Source organism: Rutidosis leptorrhynchoides, chromosome 2, assembly GCF_046630445.1.
Source record: "Rutidosis leptorrhynchoides isolate AG116_Rl617_1_P2 chromosome 2, CSIRO_AGI_Rlap_v1, whole genome shotgun sequence".
NCBI classification, from domain to species: domain Eukaryota; kingdom Viridiplantae; phylum Streptophyta; class Magnoliopsida; order Asterales; family Asteraceae; genus Rutidosis; species Rutidosis leptorrhynchoides.
The window spans coordinates 27,775,803-27,799,778 of NC_092334.1; the positions used below are offsets into that span (position 1 = coordinate 27,775,803).

Below are 23,976 nucleotides of genomic sequence, written 5' to 3' on the forward strand. Positions count from 1 at the left end.
TTGAGAAATAAAGTGGTTCGGACTTTTAAAGTTCAATGGCATCGTAGTAAAGGTTCCGAGTTTACTTGGGAGCCCGAAGAGTTTGTTCTTGTGTATCTTCCTGCTTGTCATGCGGCGGTTCAAGTGGGGGAGAGTTGTAAGAACCAGTTTTTCCCTGTTATTTTGGACACCGTCCAACAGGGTGGGATGCCGTCCCAGATTGAAGGGCTGGACACCGTCCAGATTGCCTTTCGAGCCTGCTTTTGTGCTTTTGATATTTAAAAGGGGGTAACTTGGTAATTTCACATTTTGGACAACTTTAAGTCCCTATATCAATTGTGGAGCCTCATTTACTCCATCTACAACCACCAAACTTCATCCACTTCAATTCTAGAGAGAGAGGGTGATTCAAGTGTGAGAAAGCTCAAATCAAAGTAGAAGAGGCTTGTTTCGGGTTAGAGCTCGAGCATTAAAGTTATGCATCTTCCCACTAGCTACATTTTGATTGTAGTGGTAAGTATTAACCTTAATTTCCTTACTATTAATTATTTAGGGGTTAGGGTTTGGGTTAGTGATGTGTATAAAACCCATTTATTAGTGATTTGGGGATTTTGGGTAAGTTTGAGTCATGAAGACTCAAAGGATGACCAACCTAGGGTTTTGAAATGATAAATGAGTTTATGAGTCTTAAATTGGTTAGTTAACCATTAGAACACTAAGATGTTATGTAAATGGGTGTTTTTTGGGCATGTGGTGACCCGAATGGGTGTGGAAACCTCGAATGGGTAAAACGGGTATTTTATGACCTAAGTTGTCTTGTTAGTGTGAAAATGAGTTAACATTGTGATTATATGTGTGTTAAGACCATAAATGGCTAGGGTTAGGGTTTTGGCGAAGTTGACCCAATATTGGGGTTAAGTATGCAAATGGGTCGAAATTGCACCATGGGCCAAAATGACACTAGAATGGTGAGTGAGTTGGTTGACCAACTTGATCTTGTGTTTGATTATGTGCATAATGTAATAGGTACGTTACATTGAAGTTTGCAAGCTCGGTTATCCTTTACAAAAGACCTTGAGGTGAGTGGAATAATTATATGTGTAGGTATATAATGTATTTATTTGTTGTAGCGTGAGATGTGAAGTGTCGATGTGCTAAGACACCACAATTCACGTGACGAGTGAAGTGTCGATGTGCTAAGACACCACTCAAAGTAATATGACGGGTGAAGTGTCGATGTGTTAAGACGCCATCTGGGGTGAAGTGTCGATGTGTTAAGACACCATCCAGAGTGAAGTATCGATGTGCTAAGATGCCACTCCAAGAGATTAACGGGTGAAGTGCCGATGTGTTAAGGCGCCACTCGAGGTGAAGTATCGACGTGTTAAGATGCCACCTCAAATAAAACGAAGAGTGAAGTGTCGAAGTGTTAAGACACCACTCGGGGTGAAGTGTCGACGTGTTAAGACGCCACTTAGGGTGAAGTATCGACGTGTTAAGATGCCACCCGTGGGGTTAGTGTACGACGTGTTAAGTGCACTATGAAATATCCCGTTCATATTGATTATAAACGTTCCATATTAATTGATTTCGTTGCGAGGTTTTGACCTCTATATGAGACGTTTTTCAAAGACTGCATTCATTTTTAAAACAACCATAACCTTTATTTTATCAATAAAGGTTTTAAAAACATTACGTAGATTATCAAATAATGATAATCTAAAATATACTGTTTACACACGACCATTACATAATGGTTTACAATAGAAATATATTACATCGACATATGTTTCTTGAATGCAGTTTTTACACAATATCATACAAACATGGACTCCAAATCTTGTCCTTATTTTAGTATGCAACAGCGGAAGCTCTTAGTATTCACCTGAGAATAAACATGCTTTAAACGTCAACAAAAATGTTGTTGAGTTATAGGTTTAACCTATATATATCAAATCGTAGCAATAGACCACAAGATTTCATATTTCAATACACATCCCATACATAGAGATAAAAATCATTCATATGGTGAACACCTGGTAACCGACATTAACAAGATGCATATATAAGAATATCCCCATCATTCCGGGACACCCTTCGGATATGATATAAATTTCGAAGTACTAAAGCATCCGGTACTTTGGATGGGGTTTGTTAGGCCCAATAGATCTATCTTTAGGATTCGCGTCAATTAGAGGTGCACTAATTCTCAAAATTAGTGATGTTCCCTAATTCGTAGGCTACTAAGCAAAAAAGGGCATATTCGGCTTCGATCATTCAACCATATAATGTAGTTTCGATTACTTGTGTCTATTTCGTAAAACATTTATAAAAGCTTTCATGTATTCTCAGTCCCAAAAATATATATTGCAAAAGCATTTAAAAAGGGAGTAATGAAATTTATTTCATTTAATCAAGTCTTAACAAGCTTGATTGCTTAACACGTTAGAAACATTTAGTCATGTAAATATCAATCTCAATTAATATATATAAACATGGAAAAGTTCGGGTCACTACAGTACCTACCCGTTAAATAAATTATTTCGTCCCAAAATTTTAAGCTGTTGAAGGTGTTGACGAATCTTCTGAAAATAGATGCGGGTATTTCTTCTTTATCTGATCTTCATGCTCCCAGGTCAACTCGGGTCCTCTACGAGCATTCCATCAAACCTTAACAATCGGTATCTTGTTTTGCTTAAGTCTCTTAACCTCACGATCCATTATTTTGACGGGTTCTTCAATGAATTGAAGTTTTTCATTGATTTGTATTTCGTCCAATGGAATAGTGAGATCTTCTTTAGCAAAACATTTCTTCAAATTTGAGACGTAGAAAGTGTTATGTACAGTCGCGAGTTGTTGAGGTAGCTCCAGTTGGTAAGCTACTGGTCTGACACGATCTATAATCTTGAATGGTCCAATGTACCTTGGATTTAGTTTCCCCCGTTTACCAAATTGAACAACGCCTTTCCAAGGTGAAACCTTAAGTATGCCCATTTCTCTAATTTCAAACTCTATATCTTTTCTTTTACTGTCCGCGTAGCTCTTTTGTTTACTCTGGGCGATTTTCAATCGTTGTTGAATTTGGATGATTTTCTCGGTAGTTTCTTGTATTATCTCCGGACCCGTAATCTGTCTATCCCCCACTTCATTCCAACAAATTGGAGACCTGCACTTTCTACCATAAAGTGCCTCAAACGGCGCCATCTCAATACTAGAATGATAACTGTGTTGTAGAAAAATTCTGCTAATGGTAGGTGTCAATCCCAACTGTTTCCAAAATCAATAACACATGCTCGTAGCATGTCTTCAATCGTTTGTGTCGTCCTTTCACTCTGCCCATCAGTTTGTGGATGATAGGAAGTACTCATGTCTAGACGAGTCCCCAATGCTTGTTGCAACGTCTGCCAGAACCTTGAAACAAACCTACCACCCCTATCAGAGATAATAGAGACGGGTATTCCATGTCTGGAGACAACCTCCTTCAAATACAATCGCGCCAACTTCTCCATTTTGTCATCTTCTCTCATTGGCAGGAAGTGTGCTGACTTGGTGAGACGATCAACTATTACCTAAATAGTATCATAACCACTTGCAGTCTTTGGCAATTTAGTAATGAAATCCATGGTAATGTTTTCCCATTTCCATTCCGGGATTTCAGGTTGTTGTAGTAGACCTGATGGTTTCTGATGTTCAGCTTTGACCTTAGAACACGTCAAACATTCTCCTACATATTTAGCAATATCGGCTTTCATACCCGGCCACCAAAAGTGTTTCTTGAGATCTTTATACATCTTCCCCGCTCCGGGATGTATTGAATATCTGGTTTTATGTGCTTCTTTAAGTACAATTTCTCTCACATCTCCAAACCTTGGTACCCAAATTCTATCAGCCCTATATCGGGTTCCGTCTTCCTGAATATTAAGATGTTTCTCTGATCCTTTGGGTATCTCATTCTTCAACTTTCCTTCTTTTACAACTCCCTATTGCGCCTCCTTTATTTGAGTAGTAAGGTTAGTACGAATAATTATATTCATAGCTTTTACCCGTATAGGTTCTCTGTCCTTTCTACTCAAAGCGTCGGCTACCACATCCACCTTCCCTGGGTGGTATCGAATCTCAAAATCATAATCATTCAACAGTTCAATCCACCTGCGTTGTCTCATATTCAGTTGCTTCTGATTAAATATATGTTGGAGACTTTTGTAGTCGGTATATATAATACTTTTGACCCCATATAAATAATGCCTCCAAGTCTTTAATGCAAAAACAACAGCACCGAATTCCAAATCGTGAGTTGTATAATTTTTCTCGTGAATCTTCAATTGTCTAGACGCATAAGCAATCACCGTCGTTCGTTACATTAATACACAACTGAGACCTTGCTTTGATGCGTCACAATAAATCACAAAATCATCATTCCCTTCAGGCAATGACAAAATAGGTGCCGTAGTTAGCTTTTTCTTCAATAACTTAAACGCCTTCTCTTGTTCATCCTTCCATTCAAATTTCTTCCCTTTATGCGTTAATGCAGTCAAGGGTTTTGCTATTTTGGAGAAATCTTGGATGAATCTTCTGTAGTAACCAGCCAATCCTAAAAATTGACGTATATACTTTGGAGTTTTTGGGGTTTTCCACTTTTCAACGGTTTCGATCTTTGCCGGGTCCACCTGGATACCTTCTTTGTTCACTATGTGACCGAGGAATTGAACTTCTTCCAACCAAAATGCACACTTTGAAAACTTAGCTTACAGTTTTTCTTTCCTCAATACTTCTAGCACTTTTCTAAAATATTCTTCGTGCTCTTGATCATTCTTTGAGTAAATAAGTATGTCATCGATGAAAACAATGACAAACTTATCAAGATATGGACCACACACTCGGTTCATAAGCTCCATGAACACAGCTGGTGCGTTAGTCAATCCAAACGGCATAACCATAAACTCGTAATGACCATAACGCGTCCTAAAAGTAGTTTTTGGAATATCATCCTCCTTTACTCGCATTTGATGATATCTATAACGTAAATCAATTTTCAAATAAACCGACGAGCCTTGTAGTTGATCAAATAAGTCGTCAATTCTCGACAGTGGATAACGGTTTTTGATGGTAAGTTTATTCAACTCTCTGTAGTCAATACACGACCTAAATGTACCATCCTTCTTCTTGACAAACAAAACAGGAGCTCCCCATGGTGATGTGCTTGGTCGAATGAAATCACGTTCTAATAGTTCTTGCAGTTGGCTTTGCAGTTCTTTCATCTCGCTGGGTGCGAGTCTGTAAGGAGCACGAGCTATTGGTGCAGCTCCTGGTACAAGATCTATTTGAAATTCAACAGATCGATGTGGTGGTAGTCCCGGTAATTCTTTCGGAAATACATCGGGAAATTCTTTTGCGACGGGAACATCATTGATGCTATTTTCTTCAGTTTGTACTTTCTCTACGTGTGCTAGAACAGCATAGCAAATTTTTCTTATTAGTTTTTGTGCCTTCAAATTACTAATAAGATGTAGCTTCGAGTTGACCTTTTCTCCGTACACCATTAAGGGTTCTCCTTTTTCTCGTACAATGCGAATTGCATTTTTGTAACATACGATCTCTGCTTTCATCTCCTTCAGCCAGTCCATGCAACTATTACATCAAAACTCCCTAACTCTACTGGTATCAAATCAATCTTAAATATTTCGCTACCCAGTTTAATTTCTCGATTCCGGCATATATAATCTGCTGAAACTAATTTACCGTTTGCTAATTCGAGTAAAAATTTACTATCCAACAGCGTCAATGGATAACTTAATTTAGCACAAAAATCTCTACTCATATAGCTTCTATCCGCACCCGAATAAAAAAAAACATAAGCAGATTTATTGTCAATAAGAAACGTACCCGTAACAAGCTCCGGGTCTTCCTGTGCCTCTGCCGCATTACTATTGAAAACTCTTCCGCGGCCTTGTCCATTCGTGTTCTCCTGGTTCGGGCAATTTCTAATAATGTGGCCCGGTTTTCCACATTTATAACAAACTACATTGGCATAACTTGCTCCGACACTACTTGCTCCGCCATTACTCGTTCTGACACCATTTGTTCCTTTCGTTCTGTTAACCCCTGGTCCGTAGACCTCACACTTCGCTGCGCTATGACCATTTATTTTACACTAGTTGCAAAATTTGGTGCAGAACCCCGAGTGATACTTTTCACACCTTTGGCATAGCTGCTTCTGATTGTTGTTGTTGTTGCGGTTGTTATTGTTGTTGGAATGATTGTTGTAGTTGTTGTTGTTGTTGTTGTTGTTGTGTCGTTTGTTGTAGTTGCGATTGATGTTGCGATTGTTGGGATAGTTATTGTTGTTTTGGTGACTCTTATCACCGTTTTCCTCCCACTTTCTTTTGACTAGCTTCACGTTGGCCTCTTCGGCCGCCTGTTCTTTAATTCTTCCCTCAATCTGGTTCACTAGTTTGTGAGCCATTCTACATGCCTTTTATATGGAGGCAGGCTCGTGTGAACTTATATCTTCTTGGATTCTCTCCGGTAACCATTTCACAAATGCGTCGATCTTCTCTTCCTCATCTTCGAACGCTCTCGGACACAATAGGCACAATTCTGTGAATTGTCTTTCGTACGAAGTAATATCGAATCCCTGTGTTCGTAACCCTCTAAGTTCTGACTTGAGCTTATTGACCTCGGTTCTGGGACGGTACTTCTCGTTCATCAAGTGCTTGAATGCTGACCACGGTAGCGCGTAAGCATCATCTTGTCCCACTTGCTCTAGATAGGTATTCCACCATGTTAACGCAATACCTGTGAAGGTATGCGTAGCGTACTTCACTTTGTCTCCTTCAGCACACTTACTTATGGCAAACACCGATTCAACTTTCTCGGTCCACCGTTTCAATCTGATTGGTCCTTCGGTCCCATCAAATTCTGAAGGTTTGCAGGCAGTGAATTCCTTGTAGGAGCATCCTACACGATTTCTTGCGCCGTTAGCTATATTGCTAGATTCAGAGTTATTGTTGGTATGTAGCGCGGCCTGTACTGTAGCTATATTTGAAGCAAGAAAGGCACGAAATTCCTCTTCGCTCATATTCAAGGTGTGTCGAGTAGTCGGTGCCATTTCCTTCAAAATAGTCAAATGAAACAAGTTAATCATACAGAATATTAAGAGTAGTCAATAGTATCTCGTAGCATAATATGAACTCATTTATAAAAGCTTTTTCTTCATATTAGCATTTTATAAGTTTAAATTCGGGTACTACCTACTCGTTAAGTTCATACTTAGTAGCTAATATACAATTCAACTACTACAATTCCATATGAAAAACTGATTATAATAATATATCACATACAAATATTCTTCAAACTTACAACTTCGCTATATTACATATAACATGAAATATAGTACACTATGATACAGGACAGTTTTGAAGATAAATCTAGTTAATACACAAGTTGTTCAGCAAAGGAAATAAAGACACGTAATTCATAAGTCCAGAAACAAGTCATGCATTCTGGTTTTACTAAGACGACTTCCCATCCTTTGTCTTGTGGAAAATAACCGTTATGACCATTGGCTAGGCAGCATGTTGTAATGTCGTCAAAAGGACGAGGGTTTCGTAATGTCCAACAGCCCCGTAATAATCTAAAAACCTTGTTTCTCACCCCAACTACTGAATCCGTCACTTGTGGGAAAGTTTTATTTAAAAGCTGCAATCCGATGTTCTTTTTCTCACTTTGGTAAGAAGCGAACATCACTAACCCGTAAGCATAACATGCTTCTTTATGTTGCATGTTAGAAGCTCTTTCTAATTCACGAAATCCTATGTTGGGATATGTTGAGTCAAAATAGGTTCTTAACTCGTAGCGTAAAATTGCATTTGGGTTCCCCGCATTTAACGCTTTAAAGAAAACACGGCGTAACTTAAAGTCTCCCCAATGTGATATACCCCACCTATCAAAGGAAAGCCTTTTATAAACTAAGGCATTTCTGAAAAGTCTTTCAAATGTTTGACAAGTTAATTTCGCCATAACTAAATGTGTTGATGAATTCTGACCGACTCTAGACAAGATTTCCTCAATCATATCCTCTGGTAGGTCTTCTAAAATATTCGGTTTTCTACCCTTAACGTCCATTTTGTTTTTATACTGTAAAATAGACAAGGATTAGATTCGTAATAACAAACAATACAAGCAATTTTTACATAGAACATAAAAGTACAAGCACACTACAATACATTTATTACACAACATGCTCACACCCCTCTAATCTGAATCACTGGTTTCTTCTTCTTCGGACTTGGTTCTTTTTCCTAATCTTCTAGGGATATATGATGTTCCTCTAATACGAGTCGTCGTTTTCCACATTGGTTTAGAAAAACCTGGTTGTTTAGAGGTTCCCGTGTTATTGTCACGATATTGAAAATACGGGTGTTGACGGTACATATAAAGTTCATCGGGGTCGGAATCAGATTTCTCTATTTTGATGCCTTTTCCCTTATTATTTTCTTTTGCCTCATTAAATTGGGTCGTGGTAATTTCTATAACATCATCGGAATCCTCATCAGGATCCGATTCATCAGAAAATTGGTAATTTTCCCAATATTTTGCATCCTTAGCGGAAACACCATTGACCATTATTAACTTTGGTCCATTGGTTGAGGATTTTCTTTTATTTGATCGGTTTCTGTGGTTCCTACTATTCCCCCCTCCGGAACCTCTTCTTCTTTCGGTTCCTCTTCTTCTGGTTCCTCTTCTTCCGGTTCCTCTTCTTCCTGTTCCGGTTCCTCTTCTTCCGGTTCTTCGGGAACTTGTGAATCTTGCCAATATATATTCGACTCTTCGTTATTATTAGGTGATTCAATGAGATTTGTGCTAGAGGTAGACATCTATCACACAATATCCAACATGTTAAGAGATTAATATATCACATAATATTTACATGTTAATAATATATAGTTTCCAACAAAAATGTTAAGCAATCATTTTTAAAGAAAACACGGTCGAAGTCCAGAGTCACTAATGCATCCTAACAAACTCGATAATACACACAAATGCAAATTTTCTGGTTCTCTAAGACCAACGCTCGGATACCTACTGAAATGTCCCGTTCATATTGATTATAAATGTTCCATATTAATTGATTTCGTTGCGAGGTTTTGACCTCTATATGAGACATTTTTCAAAGACTGCATTCATTTTTAAAACAACCATAACCTTTATTTTATCAATAAAGGTTTTAAAAACATTACGTAGATTATCAAATAATGATAATCTAAAATATACTGTTTACACACGACCATTACATAATGGTTTACAATAGAAATATATTACATCGAAATATGTTTCTTGAATGCAGTTTTTACACAATATCATACAAACATGGACTCCAAATCTTGTCCTTATTTTAGTATGCAACAGCGGAAGCTCTTAGTATTCACCTAAGAATAAACATGCTTTAAACGTCAACAAAAATGTTGGTGAGTTATAGGTTTAACCTATATATATCAAATCGTAACAATAGACCACAAGATTACATATTTCAATACACATCCCATACATAGAGATAAAAAATCATTCATATGGTGAACACCTGGTAACCGACATTAACAAGATGCATATATAAGAATATCCCCATCATTCCGGGACACCCTTCGGATATGATATAAATTTCGAAGTACTAAAGCATCCGGTACTTTGGATGGGGTTTGTTAGGCTCAATAGATCTATCTTTAGGATTCACGTCAATTAGGGGTGCACTAATTCTCAAAATTAGTGATGTTCCCTAATTCTTAGGCTACTAAGCAAAAAAGGGCATATTCGGCTTCGATCATTCAACCATATAATGTAGTTTCGATTACTTGTGTCTATTTCGTAAAACATTTATAAAAGCTTTCATGTATTCTCAGTCCCAAAAATATATATTGCAAAAGCATTTAAAAAGGGAGTAATGAAACTTATTTCATTTAATCAAGTCTTAACAAGTTTGATTGCTTAACACGTTGGAAATATTTAGTCATGTAAATATCAATCTCAATTAATATATATACACATGGAAAAGTTTGGGTCACTACACACTAATGGTTGTTACGAACTCCGGCGGTCTTTAAACACCGTTCCCTTGTTCAATTGGTTAACCATGGTTAATGTGTTGTAGTGTAGCATATATATATATGCCTTTGTTGTTGCTAGCTTGCGGTATTGGAGGTTACTAGCTTTATACTTGAAATTGTAAGCTAATTGTATTGCTAGCATGTATGCGGTATGTGTGTAAGTGGTTGCAAGTAGGTATATTATATGTGTATGTGTATAACTATTGCATTCACTTAGCGTTTTGCTTACCCTCTCGTTGTTTATCTTTTTATAGGCTCCGGCGTTGATAAGGGTAAGGGCATTCGATTGGACTAGAGGTCCCGCTCGTGGTTTCGGGGACGTTTTTTGGTTTGATAGCTTTTGGAGTTTGACCTAGATTTGGGTAGTTTAACCCCCAAACACCATGCTCATAGTGTCGTTTGGAAATTAAACTAATGTGGTCGAAACTCATGATTTGTACGAAACTCGTAAAACGGCCGTTGCGGGCCCCGTTTTGTAAAACTCGTTTCGATGTTGGAAATCTTTTAGTTTTACTTATTTTGATATGTTGTGAAAATTGGTTTCGTTGGAAAGTGTCGGGAAGCGGGTTTTTCGTTCTAGCTTAATGGAAAACTGATCAGAACTTTTTAGCCCATTTGGACGCCGTCCAAAAAGGCTGGACGCCGTCCAGGAATCTGAACGTCGTCCAGTTGTGCAGGTCCAGATTTTTTTTTTTTTTTTTTGGGTCGTGTTTTGTTATAACGAGGGTTGGGTCGTTACAAGTGGTATCAGAGCATGGTCTAAGGGATTTAGGTGACTTGAGATAGGTGCCTAGACTTAGATTTAATTGTGTATGCATTTTTAAGCGGGACTTGTAGGAGACGGGTCGGACCGGGTGTTGATTAATGATTAGGTTTATGTGAACTAATCACTAATCAACACCATTAAAAGGATAAGACTTGATAATGCTGGTGAGTTAACATCTCAAGCATTTAATGATTATTATATGTCTATAGGGATTGTTGTTGAACATCCAGTTGCTCATGTGCATACACAAAATTGGTTTAGCTGAATTAATAGATAAACGCTTGCAGCTAATAACTAGACAATTGGTAATGGTACAAAACTCTCAATATTTATATGGGGACATGTAAATTTACATGATGCGACATTAATTCGCATTAAACCAAGTGCAAGTCATAAATATTCTCCATTACCAACTTAATTTTGGTCGAGAGCCAAATATTTTTCATCTTAGAACATTTGGTTGTGCAGTGTATTTTTAATTGCACCACCACAACAAATGGTTCCTCAAAGAAGGATTGAAATATATGTTAGATATGAAACATCTTCAATCATAAGATATATTGAATCCATGACGGGTGGTGTTTTTACAGCATGTTTTTGCTGATTGTCATTTTAATGAAAAATTGTTCCCTAAATTAGGGGGAGAAATGAAAAAAATAAATAAAATGATGTTTCATGGTGTGAACATAAATTAATGTATCTTGATCATCGCACAAAAGAATGCGAAATAAAAGTTCAAAAATAATGCATATGCAAGAACTTGCTAATAAATTACCCGATGCATTTACAGATACAAAAAAGGAGTGAGTAAATCATATATACCAGCAGTAAATGCTTAAGCTAGAATTGAAATTCCAAAAGCTGACAATAATGTCACTCATGAGTCTTCGCCACGCCAGAAATGTGGGAGACCAATTGGTTCAAATGATAAAAATCCTTGAAAAAATAAAATCAGCTGATAATGAGGTAAAAGAAAATGTTCAAGAAGAACCACAAATCAATATTCCTTCTGCAGAGGATATTGACGATGTAAATACATAAACTACAGTAAATTATGCAATATTATGGAACCGAAACAAAATGCCAAATATTGATTTTTCATATAATCTTACAATGACATCATGAATAAAGATGATGATCTGGAACCAAAATCTGTCATTGCATGTCAAAATAGACATGATTGGACTCAATGGATAGGAGCAATACGAGCTGAATTAGAATCGCTCAATAAAAGAAAAGTTTTCGGATCAATGGTTATTACTTTTAAAGATGTGAAACGCATGAGATAAAAAAATGAATTTTTATCCGAAAAGGAAATGAGAAAAAAAATGAAGTGACAAGATAAAGTTAGACTTGTAACTCAAGATTTCTCTCAAAGACCATGAACTAATTATGAGGAAAACTTATTCTCCTGTTATGGATGCAATTACTTTTAGATACTTAATCAGCCTAACAGTTTCTAAAATTTTAGAAATGCATCTCATGGATGTTATTACTACTTATTTAAATGAATCACTTGATAGTGATATATACATGACTATCCATGAAGGGTTTAAGGTATCAGAAGCATCCAATGCAAAACTCAAAGAAATGTATTCCATTGAATCACAAAGATTTTTATATCGGTTGAAACAATCGGGTCGCATGTGGTATACCCGATTAAGTGATTACTTGATAAGCAAAGGTATACAAATAATCTTATTTGCCCATGTATTTTCATTAAGAAAACAATGCCAGATATGTGATTGTAAGTTGTTTATGTCAATGATCATAACATCATATGAACAAATAAAGAGATCTATGAAATCATTCAACTTCTAAAAAAAAAAATTAATGAAAGATATTAAAAAAAAAACAAGTATTGCCTTGGATTGTAAATTGAGCATATGCCTAATGGTTTACTTGTACATCAAACAAACTATACCGAAAAGATTTAAAAAACATTTTTAAAGACAAAACCATTGGTTGATATATCACTCAATATTGACACTGATCCATTTCATCCCCGTGAAGATCATAAAGATCTTTACGGATCAGAAGTTTCATATCTTAGTGCAATTAGGGTTATTATGTATTTTACAAATTGTACAAGACCTAACATTTCTTTTGCAGTTAATTTGTTGACAAGGTTCAGCTCAACCCCTACAAAAAGACATTGAAATAGGATCAAGCAGATTTTTGATACCCTTGAAGAACTGCTGATTTAAATTATTTTATTCTAACGCTTCAAAACAAGATTTGGTTGATTATGTATATGCAGGTCATTCATCAAATTCTCATAAAGATAAATCTCAAACTCGATATGTATTCCTAAATGGAGGCACCACAAAATCATGGCGTTCTTAAAACAAACACTTGTTGCAACATCGTCAAATCATGACGAAGTGATTGCATTATATGAAACTACTCGAAAATGTGTTTGGTTGAGATCAATGACACAAATCATTATTGATTCTTGTGGACTAGAACGCTATAAAAGACCAACAACTATCTTCACCAACAACCATATATGAAGATAATGCAGCTTGCATAATACAAATGAAAGAAGAGTATCAAAAGTGACAGAACAAAATATAAATACTGACGAGGCGACTGTAGACAAGGGTTTGAGCAAACCATGAAGGAGACTGTAGACAAATTACAGAGGCTAAACTTGTACATAAAAGATTTAGATGATACAGTTTCAGAAGAAAACCTCAGATTCTTCTCATATACTCAAGATCTCGTAAAAGACAACCAGATTAAAATTAGATACGTTCAATCAACAACTCTGCTGATCTTTATACCAAAGCACTGTCAACCACTGTTTTCAGAACACACGTTCACAATATTGGCATGAGGCAAGTTCAAAAGATGTGACGACTCAGCGATGTCTACTTGAGGGGGAGTCAACTCTATACTGCACTCTTTTTCCCTTGACTAAAGTTTTTATCCCACTGGGTTTTTCTTTAGCAAGGTTTTTAACGAGACATTACTAGTTGCTCTCTAATAAATTGTCATTCAAGGGGGAGTGTTATAATATACATTGTGTGCCTAACATATTTATTTCTACATATTTCTAAAGTCTCAAAAGTCAAAGATTTGTGAGACAAATATCTAACAACATATCTATTAAACTATTTGATGAATAGAGTTGTACAGTGATTTAACTATTTGATGAATATAGTTGTACAGTGATTTGATTAGTATAAATTGACATCATGAATGTAAGTGAGAGACACCATCATTTTCTCATATAATTCTCAGAGTATACTTCCTCTCTATTCTTACATACAAATATATATATATATATATATATATATATATATATATATATATATATATATATATATATATATATATATATATATATATATATATATATATATATATATATATATATATATATATATATATTTACAAGTTCTTAATTAAAGCATAGGCCACTAAAGGTAGTTATAAACTCCTAAATTATAACAATAACAATAACAATAATAATAATAATAATAATAATAATAATAATAATAATAATAATAATAATAATAATAATAATAATAATAATAATAATAATAATAATAATAATAATAATAATAATAATAATAATAATAGTAATAACTAGAAAAAAAATTCGACCGCGCGTTGCTGCGGTTGTATTCAATTCACGGTCGAATTTGAATATATGTTGTTTGTTACCTAATATATTTAATAGGTTGAGTTGTTTGTTGAACGTGTATGTATATGTATGAAATACAACCCGAAATGTTAATGTTTTTTTAACGATGTTTGTTTCGCGCGTAGTTAGTCCCGTTGTGTTCGTTAGATTTTTTCGAGTTGAACGATGATTTCGAAAAAATTTAACTCGCACCAAGCGATATCAAATATAGCCCAAAATATTTAGTGTTTTTTTTAACGATGCCCGTTTCGCGCGTAGTTAGTCTCGTTGTGTTCGTGAGTTTTTTTTCGAGTTGAATGGTGGTCTCGAAAAAATTTAACTCGAACCGAGCGAGAAGATAGGGCCCGTTAAAAATGCGGGTGAAATTAGTTTCTTTTATTTTAATGAAATTATATATTTACGGTTTTTACCCCTGAATAAGTGTAAACTCGAGGGGTCGTTGTGTAAATTAAGTCGAAGTTGAGGGACCAGTTGTAGTGTGAACGCAAACTGAAAACGACAATCCGATGTAACTGAAACGACGGAATCCGCCATACCATTTAGTATATAGGTATAATAATAATAATAATAATAATAATAATAATAATAATAATAATAATAATAATAATAATAATAATAATAATAATAATAATAATAATAATAATAATAATAATAATAATAAAATGCTCTTTCTATTTTCTTTTTCAAATTTTTAACTTTTATTAAATATATTTATTTTTAATCCCCATCTTTATTTAGTAGTTCACTTTCTTTTGATTCACACAAATAAATAGTTTACTTTCATTAATATATAAGATCAATAAATGGGCAAAATTCTTTTTACTCCTACTTTAGGCCTCTAATAATACAGTGTGATAATGATTTTTCTTAAAATGTTTGTATTTTGTCTGTAGACTAATTGGAATAGGACGAAGGGAGTACCATTCTTCGATAAACATATTCTAATTGTAATATATACTCCCTTCGTCCCAAATCTATTGTCCCCAGACAAAAAACACACAGTTTAAGAAAAAATACCTGTCACGTGTACTTTTCTGTTAACTTTCCAGTTTTACCCCTTACTTTTATCTATCATTTTGTCTTACATGTATAAAGTAGCCAAGTAGGGGCACAAAAGAACTTTATCACATTATTTTTTTCCATTTATGAAAGTGGACAATTAATTTAGAACATTCAAAAAAGGAATAGTAGACAATAGATATAGGACGGAGGGAGTACTAAATACTAATAACAACTGAGAATATGGACGTTTCATAGCTGATAATTTGTAGTATTACCTAACGTTTATGTTAAGCTCTTTTTTCTTTTTTACTTTTGATTTTGCTTTAGTATTATTTTTTTTTATTTTTTTAGTATACATTTTTCTTTCTTATAATTTAATATAGGGCAAATGGCCCGGAAACGTAACATAAGTTACCCAAATTGATAATAAAAATAATGTCTAAATTGCTAATGTCCGAAAAAGATTACGATTTTTAATTTGGCACAGAAAATGACTATGAATTCAAAATGTGTGAAATTGGGGGTAACATCATCAAATTCATTAACGATCGTTAGTAAAAAAATACACGATTGGTCCTTGAAGTTTTTTAAAAAATTGCACTAAACATCCTCTTTGTCATCTTCATCATCAACTTCAATCCCAATCTTCATCTTCTTCTTGCAAATAATTAGGGCAAATTTCATACCACCACCATCGCCACTAATCTTGTTGGAGTCACCACCACCACCGCCACTACTTTCACCGGAAAATCGAATCTGAATCTTTTAAAATCATAATCAAAGGTTGTGGTGGTCTGAACCATTTACTGATTCGAACATCCGATTTACTGATCTGAGCTGGTTTTTTGGTGATTTTGAAGGTACAAAGTGTTGAAGAGGGACGCCAAAATTCGCGAGTTCAACGTTCTTCAAAGAGGACAAGAGCAACTGAGATTAAGTTTAGTATATGTTAGGATACAAACCAAAGTCCCACATTCGATATGGAAAAAAACAATGTATGCATATGATTTTAAGGGAAAGTTCATCTATCACCAATTGGTTTTAAAAAAAGATGGACTCTAGGACTTATATTGTAGGACATGTTGGGCTATTCGATCCTACAAGTGGTATCAGAGCCAGACTATAGCCCGAATGTGGTGGACAGCGCTACGGCGCACCTCTCTACGCATATATGCGCACCCCTCCTATCGTTGGCGGGGAGGCACTAGATGGACTTGGGTTTGAGGGGAGGATTGTTAGGATACGAACCAAAGTCCTACACTGAATTTGGAAAGATACAAATGTATGCATATAAGTTTAAGGAAAAGTCCCTCTATAACCAATTAGTTTTAGAAAATGATGGACTCTTGAGCTTATATTGTAGGACATGTTGGCCTATTCGATCCTACAGTATCGTTTACATTATGAGTTTTCTTAAAATGTTCACATGTTGAAACAAGTAGGGGTGTTCACGAAACCGTCAAACCGCGAAAACCGGCCGGACCGGACCGATTTATTGGTTCGGTCCAGTTTTAGATATTAGCGGTCCGGTCGCCGGTTTTAAGATCTCCAAACCGCGAAACTCGGTCCGGTTTGCGGTTTCATTAGGCTACCGGCCGGTTAAACCGGACCGGACCGGATTGTATATACGTCACTGATATTAATTTTATGTAACTATATACTTCACTGAATAAACATATTTATACGTACATAGCAGATGCGAACATGTTTAGCTTTGTTCGTGAGTGAAGTAAATAGATGCATTTGTATTTGATATGCAGGATGTATATGTAATATGTAATTATATATAAAGGAGGAATATAATTATATAATATGCATGACACATTCACTTAAAAAGAATGTATACTGATATAATTTGGAGACGTAAAGTCTTAATAAAGATGTATCTACAAAGAATGTTACTTAATAATAATAACTTATGAATCAGTTACGAAGGATTCACATTGTTTGTTTTGCCTTTTTTGGTACAAAAGGAGAAAAATGTACACAAACTTAATAATAATAACTTATGGAACTTGAAACCGTCAAGCCGGTTAAACCGGACCGGCCAAAACCGGACCAAACCGTCCAGTTTAACGACTTTCTTGGTCTACTCTGGTTTGATATATGTTTAAACCGTAAATGCCGGTTTGGTTTGAGATTTAATCAAAACCGGACCAAACCGGACCGTGAACACCCCTAGAAACAAGGTATGAAGATGATGATGAAGATGATAAAGAGGTTGTTTGGTGGAATTTTTTAACAAACTTCAGGGATTAACCGTGTATCTTTTATTGACGATCGTTAAGATATTTGACAATGTTACCCCCAATTTCACACTTTTTGAATTCGTAGTCCTTTAGTGTTTCAAATTAAAAATCATAATTCTTTTTGGGTATTGATAAAATGGACATTACCTTTATTATCAAATTGGATAATTTAGGTGATTTTTCGAGTCTTTTACCCTTTAGTAAATTATACCAATCAATATGTATGGTTGCAAACGATTCACCGATACAATGTATGTATTGATCGACTAAATGTATATATTTATATTTATCCTATATCTTTTATCAATGAAATGGATATTTGACTTTTAGTTAAGCAATAACTTTTTTGGTCGGAAATTTAGGTCGTACCTCATACATGACAAAGTGTTAAGTACATTTACTACCAAAAGAATAGAAGTCAAATCCTGGTAGCAACTCCATTTTAGTTTTTGACCTTTTCTTCAAAGTCAACAGGCTTGTAGTTCATGAGTGATTACTGATTAGGGGTCAAACTTTCAATATCACGTAGTAATTCTATTTTGTAATTTACAAGTAATTTACATATAAAAACCAATCAAGCTATACTTTCGTCTATAAATATATTATTGATTGATAAAAAAATAATTTACTGAGAATTCTAAAATTGTATGTCAAGTCAAAATTGACACGTTAATTAATTGATACGAAATCAAATTAATTATGTCTTCATTTGATGCATTATTCTTGTTTTTAAGAACCGATTGATCGATATAAATATATTGGAGAAACTAAATGAGCAATTATCTTAGACTATGTGAATCGAACGAAATCCATTTTCCTTACTAGGGTTGACAAAAAGAAAATCGAGTATAATATTACTTGATGCAATTATTAAAAGGAATAGCATATTTTATAATTTTGTAGGCATAAAATTCCTTGTAGTCACCTAAATGTACTAACTACCATTACTTTACATAAATTAACCAAATTGTTATATACTCTACCCAATAATTTGAACCCTAATAACTTAATTACTCATTTCTTTTTCATTTACTTGCTAGTAAAACTAGATGTCAACGACTTCCTAACAAACCCAATGGTGATAAATCCACTATTATTTTTGATAAACTAGTGAAATGACCCGTGAAATCACGGGTTTGTTTAAACGAAACAGTTTAATGATATATTGTAAGTATTAAGTGAATGTAAATGTTAAGTCATTTAGTTTAATGATACGTGGAATCACGGATTTCAATAAATAAATTTATCGTTGTTTTTACAAACATATTGAGACATGTATTTTCGCATATACATGTAACGTAATCAATCCCGTAAAGAAAATTCATATCTGAATATTAATAATAATTATAATTATAATTATGATAATACAAATAAATAATAAATAATAGTAATAAAGTTTGCTTATAAATTGAATATTTATATTTTTAATATAATTAATAATTATTAGTAATAAAAATTCCTCTTAAAATATTTTATGATTAAAATACAATTATTATATAAATATTGTACAATATGCTTTAAAATTTGTACATATGTTCATTGAGTGTTTTTTAGAAGATTGTACAATTTGTTTTAAAGTTTGTAAATATGGTCATGGGGGTATTTTATCATAAGGTTGTACATAATCCTTCAAATATTGTATAATTAACATTTTATATTTTATTAAAAAAATTAATTGTATTAATGACATCATTATGAGGGGCTCACAATTTTTCTTTTTATTTTTGAATTTTTTTTATACTTGAATAATTCTTAATTATGACATCATCATGATAGAAATTTAATATATACTATAGATTTATTAAATTATGCATTGTGTTTTTGTGAACAATACAACATTTTCCTACTTGTAAATATCTGTCTCTAAAAAAAACTATTCCTTTCATATTTTTACTATATTTTCCTGGACCTGTCCACCCTTCTCCATCGCCGACCACCAGTGGCTCGTCAGTGGCTCGATCTTTTTCTTTTTTGTTTTTTAGCTACTTTCTTTCTCTCTACTCTTTCCATCTTCTCTGGCTTTCAGATCTGGGTTTTTCATCCTATTTTCTCTTGTCACCGTCGTTCGAAGATGGCGAGGAAGGCGGGTTTCCACCTTTCTCGGTATTTCCTGTTGGACTGGTATGATGGAGGTGTTTTTTCTCTTGTTTCCGTTGGTTTGGGCTTCTTTTATCTCTTTCTCGTTTTTCTGCCGCTATTTTCGGCAATGGCCTTTTTCTTTCTTTCTTGATTTTGACCGAGCTATAGGTGAAAATATACTTTTATTATGTAGTTTTCTTTTGGGTTGGTTAAGTTTGGAGGGCTCACGTCATTTTTTGACGAGATACATTTTCGATGGGTTCTTTTCTCCGACCGGTTCTGCTTGCTTGCTCACTCGCCTTTGTCTACTTTTCATGCCTGCGTGTCCTTCCCTCTCCCTTTCAGACCATGTGGGTGTTTCAAAAGTGTGCTCTAGCTGCTCAGTATTCATTTGGAGTTGTTCCGGCTGACGGGGTATCTTTCCGTCCAAACACCCTTAGGTTTGGGTCTCTAGTCAGGAAATGCTCTAATGGTGGTTATTGGTTTACTGCTGATGTTAGCCCTTCTCCTTACGGAAGTCTTTAATGGTTGTTTTGACAACTAGCATTAGGTGTCACGAACTACATCGTTTCGCAATCTTCAAATTCACCGTAAAGTAGCTGCGACAATACAATAGAATCTATTCGTTTGAATCTGAGAACGAAACGTATCTTCAACCCATGAGGAGGTCATCGGTGGAGTCAAAGTTTGAGGGCCACACGACACCAACTCAAATACAAATAAGCCTCCAAAGAGCAATCGCCGTCTTATAGTGAAGAAAAATATGATCTCGGGAGTCACCTCCGATACCACACAATGGACACACGATAGAGCTAATGTCGAGCCCCTTAAATGCAACATTGACACGCGTGGGGATCATATCATTTAAGAGCAGCCAAACAGAGATATTTACCTTGATGGGGATCAACTTATGCCATTTTGTGATGCGATTACTAGACGGAAGATAATAATCATCAAATAGCATGCGTGTTCCATTAACTGTGACGATGCCATCAGATTGTAAGGTCCACATCCACCGATCCTCACTATCATTTAACAACATGTTCTACACGTCGGTATTGAGTTGGTCCAGGTTCGCTGATCTAGCCGGCGGGGGAATCCAACGCCAACGGCAATCTCCATTACAAAGACGATCACTCACTCGACAAGGTTGATCAACATCAAGGCGAATCATGAAATCTGTTATATTTCTGAGATAAAGCACAATTTCCAACCATTGATCCTTCCAAAATCTGGTGAAATTACTGTTACCCAACTTGATACAAAGTGGCCCATCTGGTATCACATTCGACATCCGCTTCGAAGTACATAGCTCAACAATTATGAATTAGGACAATTTACCAAATGCCATTTCCGTTTAAGGAGAAGTGCAATGTTGAAAGACTTGATACTACAAATCTCAATATATACCACCCTTTTCTAACGTAGCACGTACTTGGTTCCTATTTTGTAATGTTCCACTCAAGAAAATGAGAGCGTAATCGTTTAATTTCTTGAACCATGGACTCTGGAGCTTGAAACAAAGATAGGAAGTAAATCCCGAGACTACCAAGGACTGCATTAATCAACGTGAATCTACCACCGATTGAAAGCATATTTGCATACCATGAAGATAACTTCGACATGAATCTACCACCGACTTGAATAAGATCATTTTATTGAATCTCCAATAGAAGTAGAAGGATCTTCACGTGCAATTAGTTATGTTGATTTCCAATAGAAGCAGGAATCAAACTGGTATGTTTGAACATATATGGTAATCTTGGTTTAGCTTGTTATTACGTTTTATCATTTCATATATTTCTTCTAGCGTCTAGTTAGGGTTCAGTTTAACTAAAATGTCAATATGATAGTATGTGTTTGCAATCATTGTGGTGCAATTATCATGAATGAGGTTATGAAAATGGACCTTATTGCACGTATGCGCCATCATAACTTGGAAATTAATTAATTAATTATTTATATAGAATCTAAAATGTTACTATTATTATCATATTCATAAGATAATAATATAATATATACTCTTACTATACATTGATGAAAGGAAGTGATAAACAACTACATAACTACCCTAGTTATCCAAACTATACTTCTCTATACATTTTTTTTTTTTTTATTACTAGAGGCGACACGATCGCGCTATATTAAATTCTTTATAACTTGTTAATGATTAGTTATCCAACTATCCAAGTTGAGTATACTCCAATCGAACACATGATTAGATGACCAATTAGGCACGCTAATATTCGCGAAATCCTTCTCCTTGAAATCATGGAATCCACTGGTTTGTACTTCATCTAGTGATGCAATATTAATATTAGCTCTTTTGTTGTTGGCCAATAAATTGTCCTTTTCGGATTGTAATACCCAAAAATTTTGTAATTCCATTTTTCGCTGTTCTGTATCACCTGGTTCTGATACATGTGACGCCGATGAACCAGAAACATTGCTTTCGTCATTGACTAAATTGTCCATTTCACTTACCATAGTATTATAGAATGGGGAATAAACTTGTTGAAGGCTGTTATTTGGTGATGCATCAAGTTCAACTATTTGAGGTGTAATAATATCATGTGTAAAATGTTGCATCATTAGAGGATTTGACGATTCGCTTAATAAATGGAAATTTCGAATCATTTGTTCTTGATTAGGGTGTAACTTGCAAGGCCACATTGGCAAGTTAGCAGAATTGGATAAATTAGGGTTAACAAGGCTTTGGAGTTGCATATGAAGTTGAAGCCTTTCAATGGCTGAATTGCTTAGTGCTTCCATGCCTTTTGATTCTTTCATGTCAGAGTACCGATTCGTTTGAGACTGTTTACGCCTTTTAAGTAAATTCTTTTTAAGCTTAGTGTTCCAATAATTTTTGATGTCATTATCTGTTCTTCCAGGCAATTGGGCTGCAATTATGGACCACCTATATGATTTCCCAAGAAAATATTTATCAATAAATTATCTAATTCATAATATTTGAACTGTCTCATGCGACGAGACGTGTAACGTTCAAAAGCTAAAACAATACACAGCGAATATTTTCAGGTTTCAACTAATAACCATTATGGAAAATATCAGTTAGTCACTACTTTGGTTGTTACAAGGCCAATAAACTATAGTTCAAACTTTAAAGTTATATACCTGCTGCCAATGCTAATATAGAGACTGGAAATGATGTCATCTTCTTCTTCAGAGAATCCTCCATGTTTGATATTCGGTCTAAGGTAATTCAACCATCTCAATCTGCAACTTTTTCCACACCTGTTTATACCTGCATATCATTGTCAAGTTAGAACTCCAAAAATGATATTTCTCACACAAAAACACATAAATCGTCTATATCATTAAAAACATAAAAGCAAATATTATGAGCAATGAATAAAAATATATACCAATCTTATGAGGAAGAGCGATCCAGTTACCACCGAAACCATAGTTTTCGATGTAATGCTTGAGTATAGCATCTTCTTCAGGGGACCATGGCCCTTTTTTCACAATTGTTTTGTCACAGCAAGGTGCTCTTCCCATGGTTCTTATATTTCTTTCTATTTTTAATTTTTGGAATCTTTTTCTCTCTGTTTATATTTGTTTCTCTGTTTGATGTATGAATGTGTGACAATTCAAGTTGGTTGTGATGCATATATATATAGAAAAGAAAGTCAAAGTTTTGGTGACTCTCTATCTAGAAGGAACTATTAAATTTTTTTTACTTTAGTAAATACTACGTAATCTTTATAGAGACAATTTACGTGTTATATTGAATATTTTTTAAATTGTCATAAGGACTATTCTTAAAAAAAAAATTATGATATGCAAAGATTGTTTGTACTTTAGCTATAACCGTTAACGCTAATATACGACACATTTATGCATATAATCAATCTTTATGTATAGCACTTAAGGCTATAAATAGAAAATTCATAATAATTATATTATTATTATTATTATTATTATTATTATTATTATTATTATTATTATTATTATTATTATGGTTAAAGCTAAAAATAGGCCATATACTTTCATTTTTGTCCCAATGTAGGCTATGGTGTATCAAATGGTTACCCACTTTGGTACAAGAGAAATGACTGGAGATATCTTTTGGTGAGGTGCGGTAGGGATGTTAGTAGTGGGCTATGTGCTAGTGGGCATAACAAG

General features: G+C 34.7%; 1 protein-coding gene across 1 annotated transcript; it reads right to left on the reverse strand.

Moving 5' to 3' along the window:
* Positions 1-21,990: 21,990 nt before the first annotated feature.
* On the reverse strand, positions 21,991-23,349 carry LOC139887737 (transcription factor MYB36-like). Its single transcript, XM_071870798.1, has 3 exons — positions 23,214-23,349; positions 22,963-23,092; positions 21,991-22,744 (listed from the first exon to the last, which is right to left on the reverse strand). Exons 1-3 carry the CDS (start codon positions 23,347-23,349, stop codon positions 21,991-21,993), a joined length of 1,020 nt encoding a protein of 339 aa, XP_071726899.1.
* Positions 23,350-23,976: the final 627 nt, after the last annotated feature.

What these genes read in the sequence shown, in the direction of transcription:
- LOC139887737 (XM_071870798.1), bottom strand. Translation starts at nt 23,349, where the DNA reads ATGGGAAGAGCACCTTGCTGTGACAAAACAATTGTGAAAAAAGGGCCA. An exon ending in CGCTCTTCCTCATAAGATTG is followed by an intron (nt 23,093 to 23,213) that starts GTATATATTTTT and finishes AATGATATGCAG; the next exon opens with GTATAAACAGGTGTGGAAAA. An exon ending in TATATTAGCATTGGCAGCAG is followed by an intron (nt 22,745 to 22,962) that starts GTATATAACTTT and finishes GAAATCATATAG; the next exon opens with GTGGTCCATAATTGCAGCCC.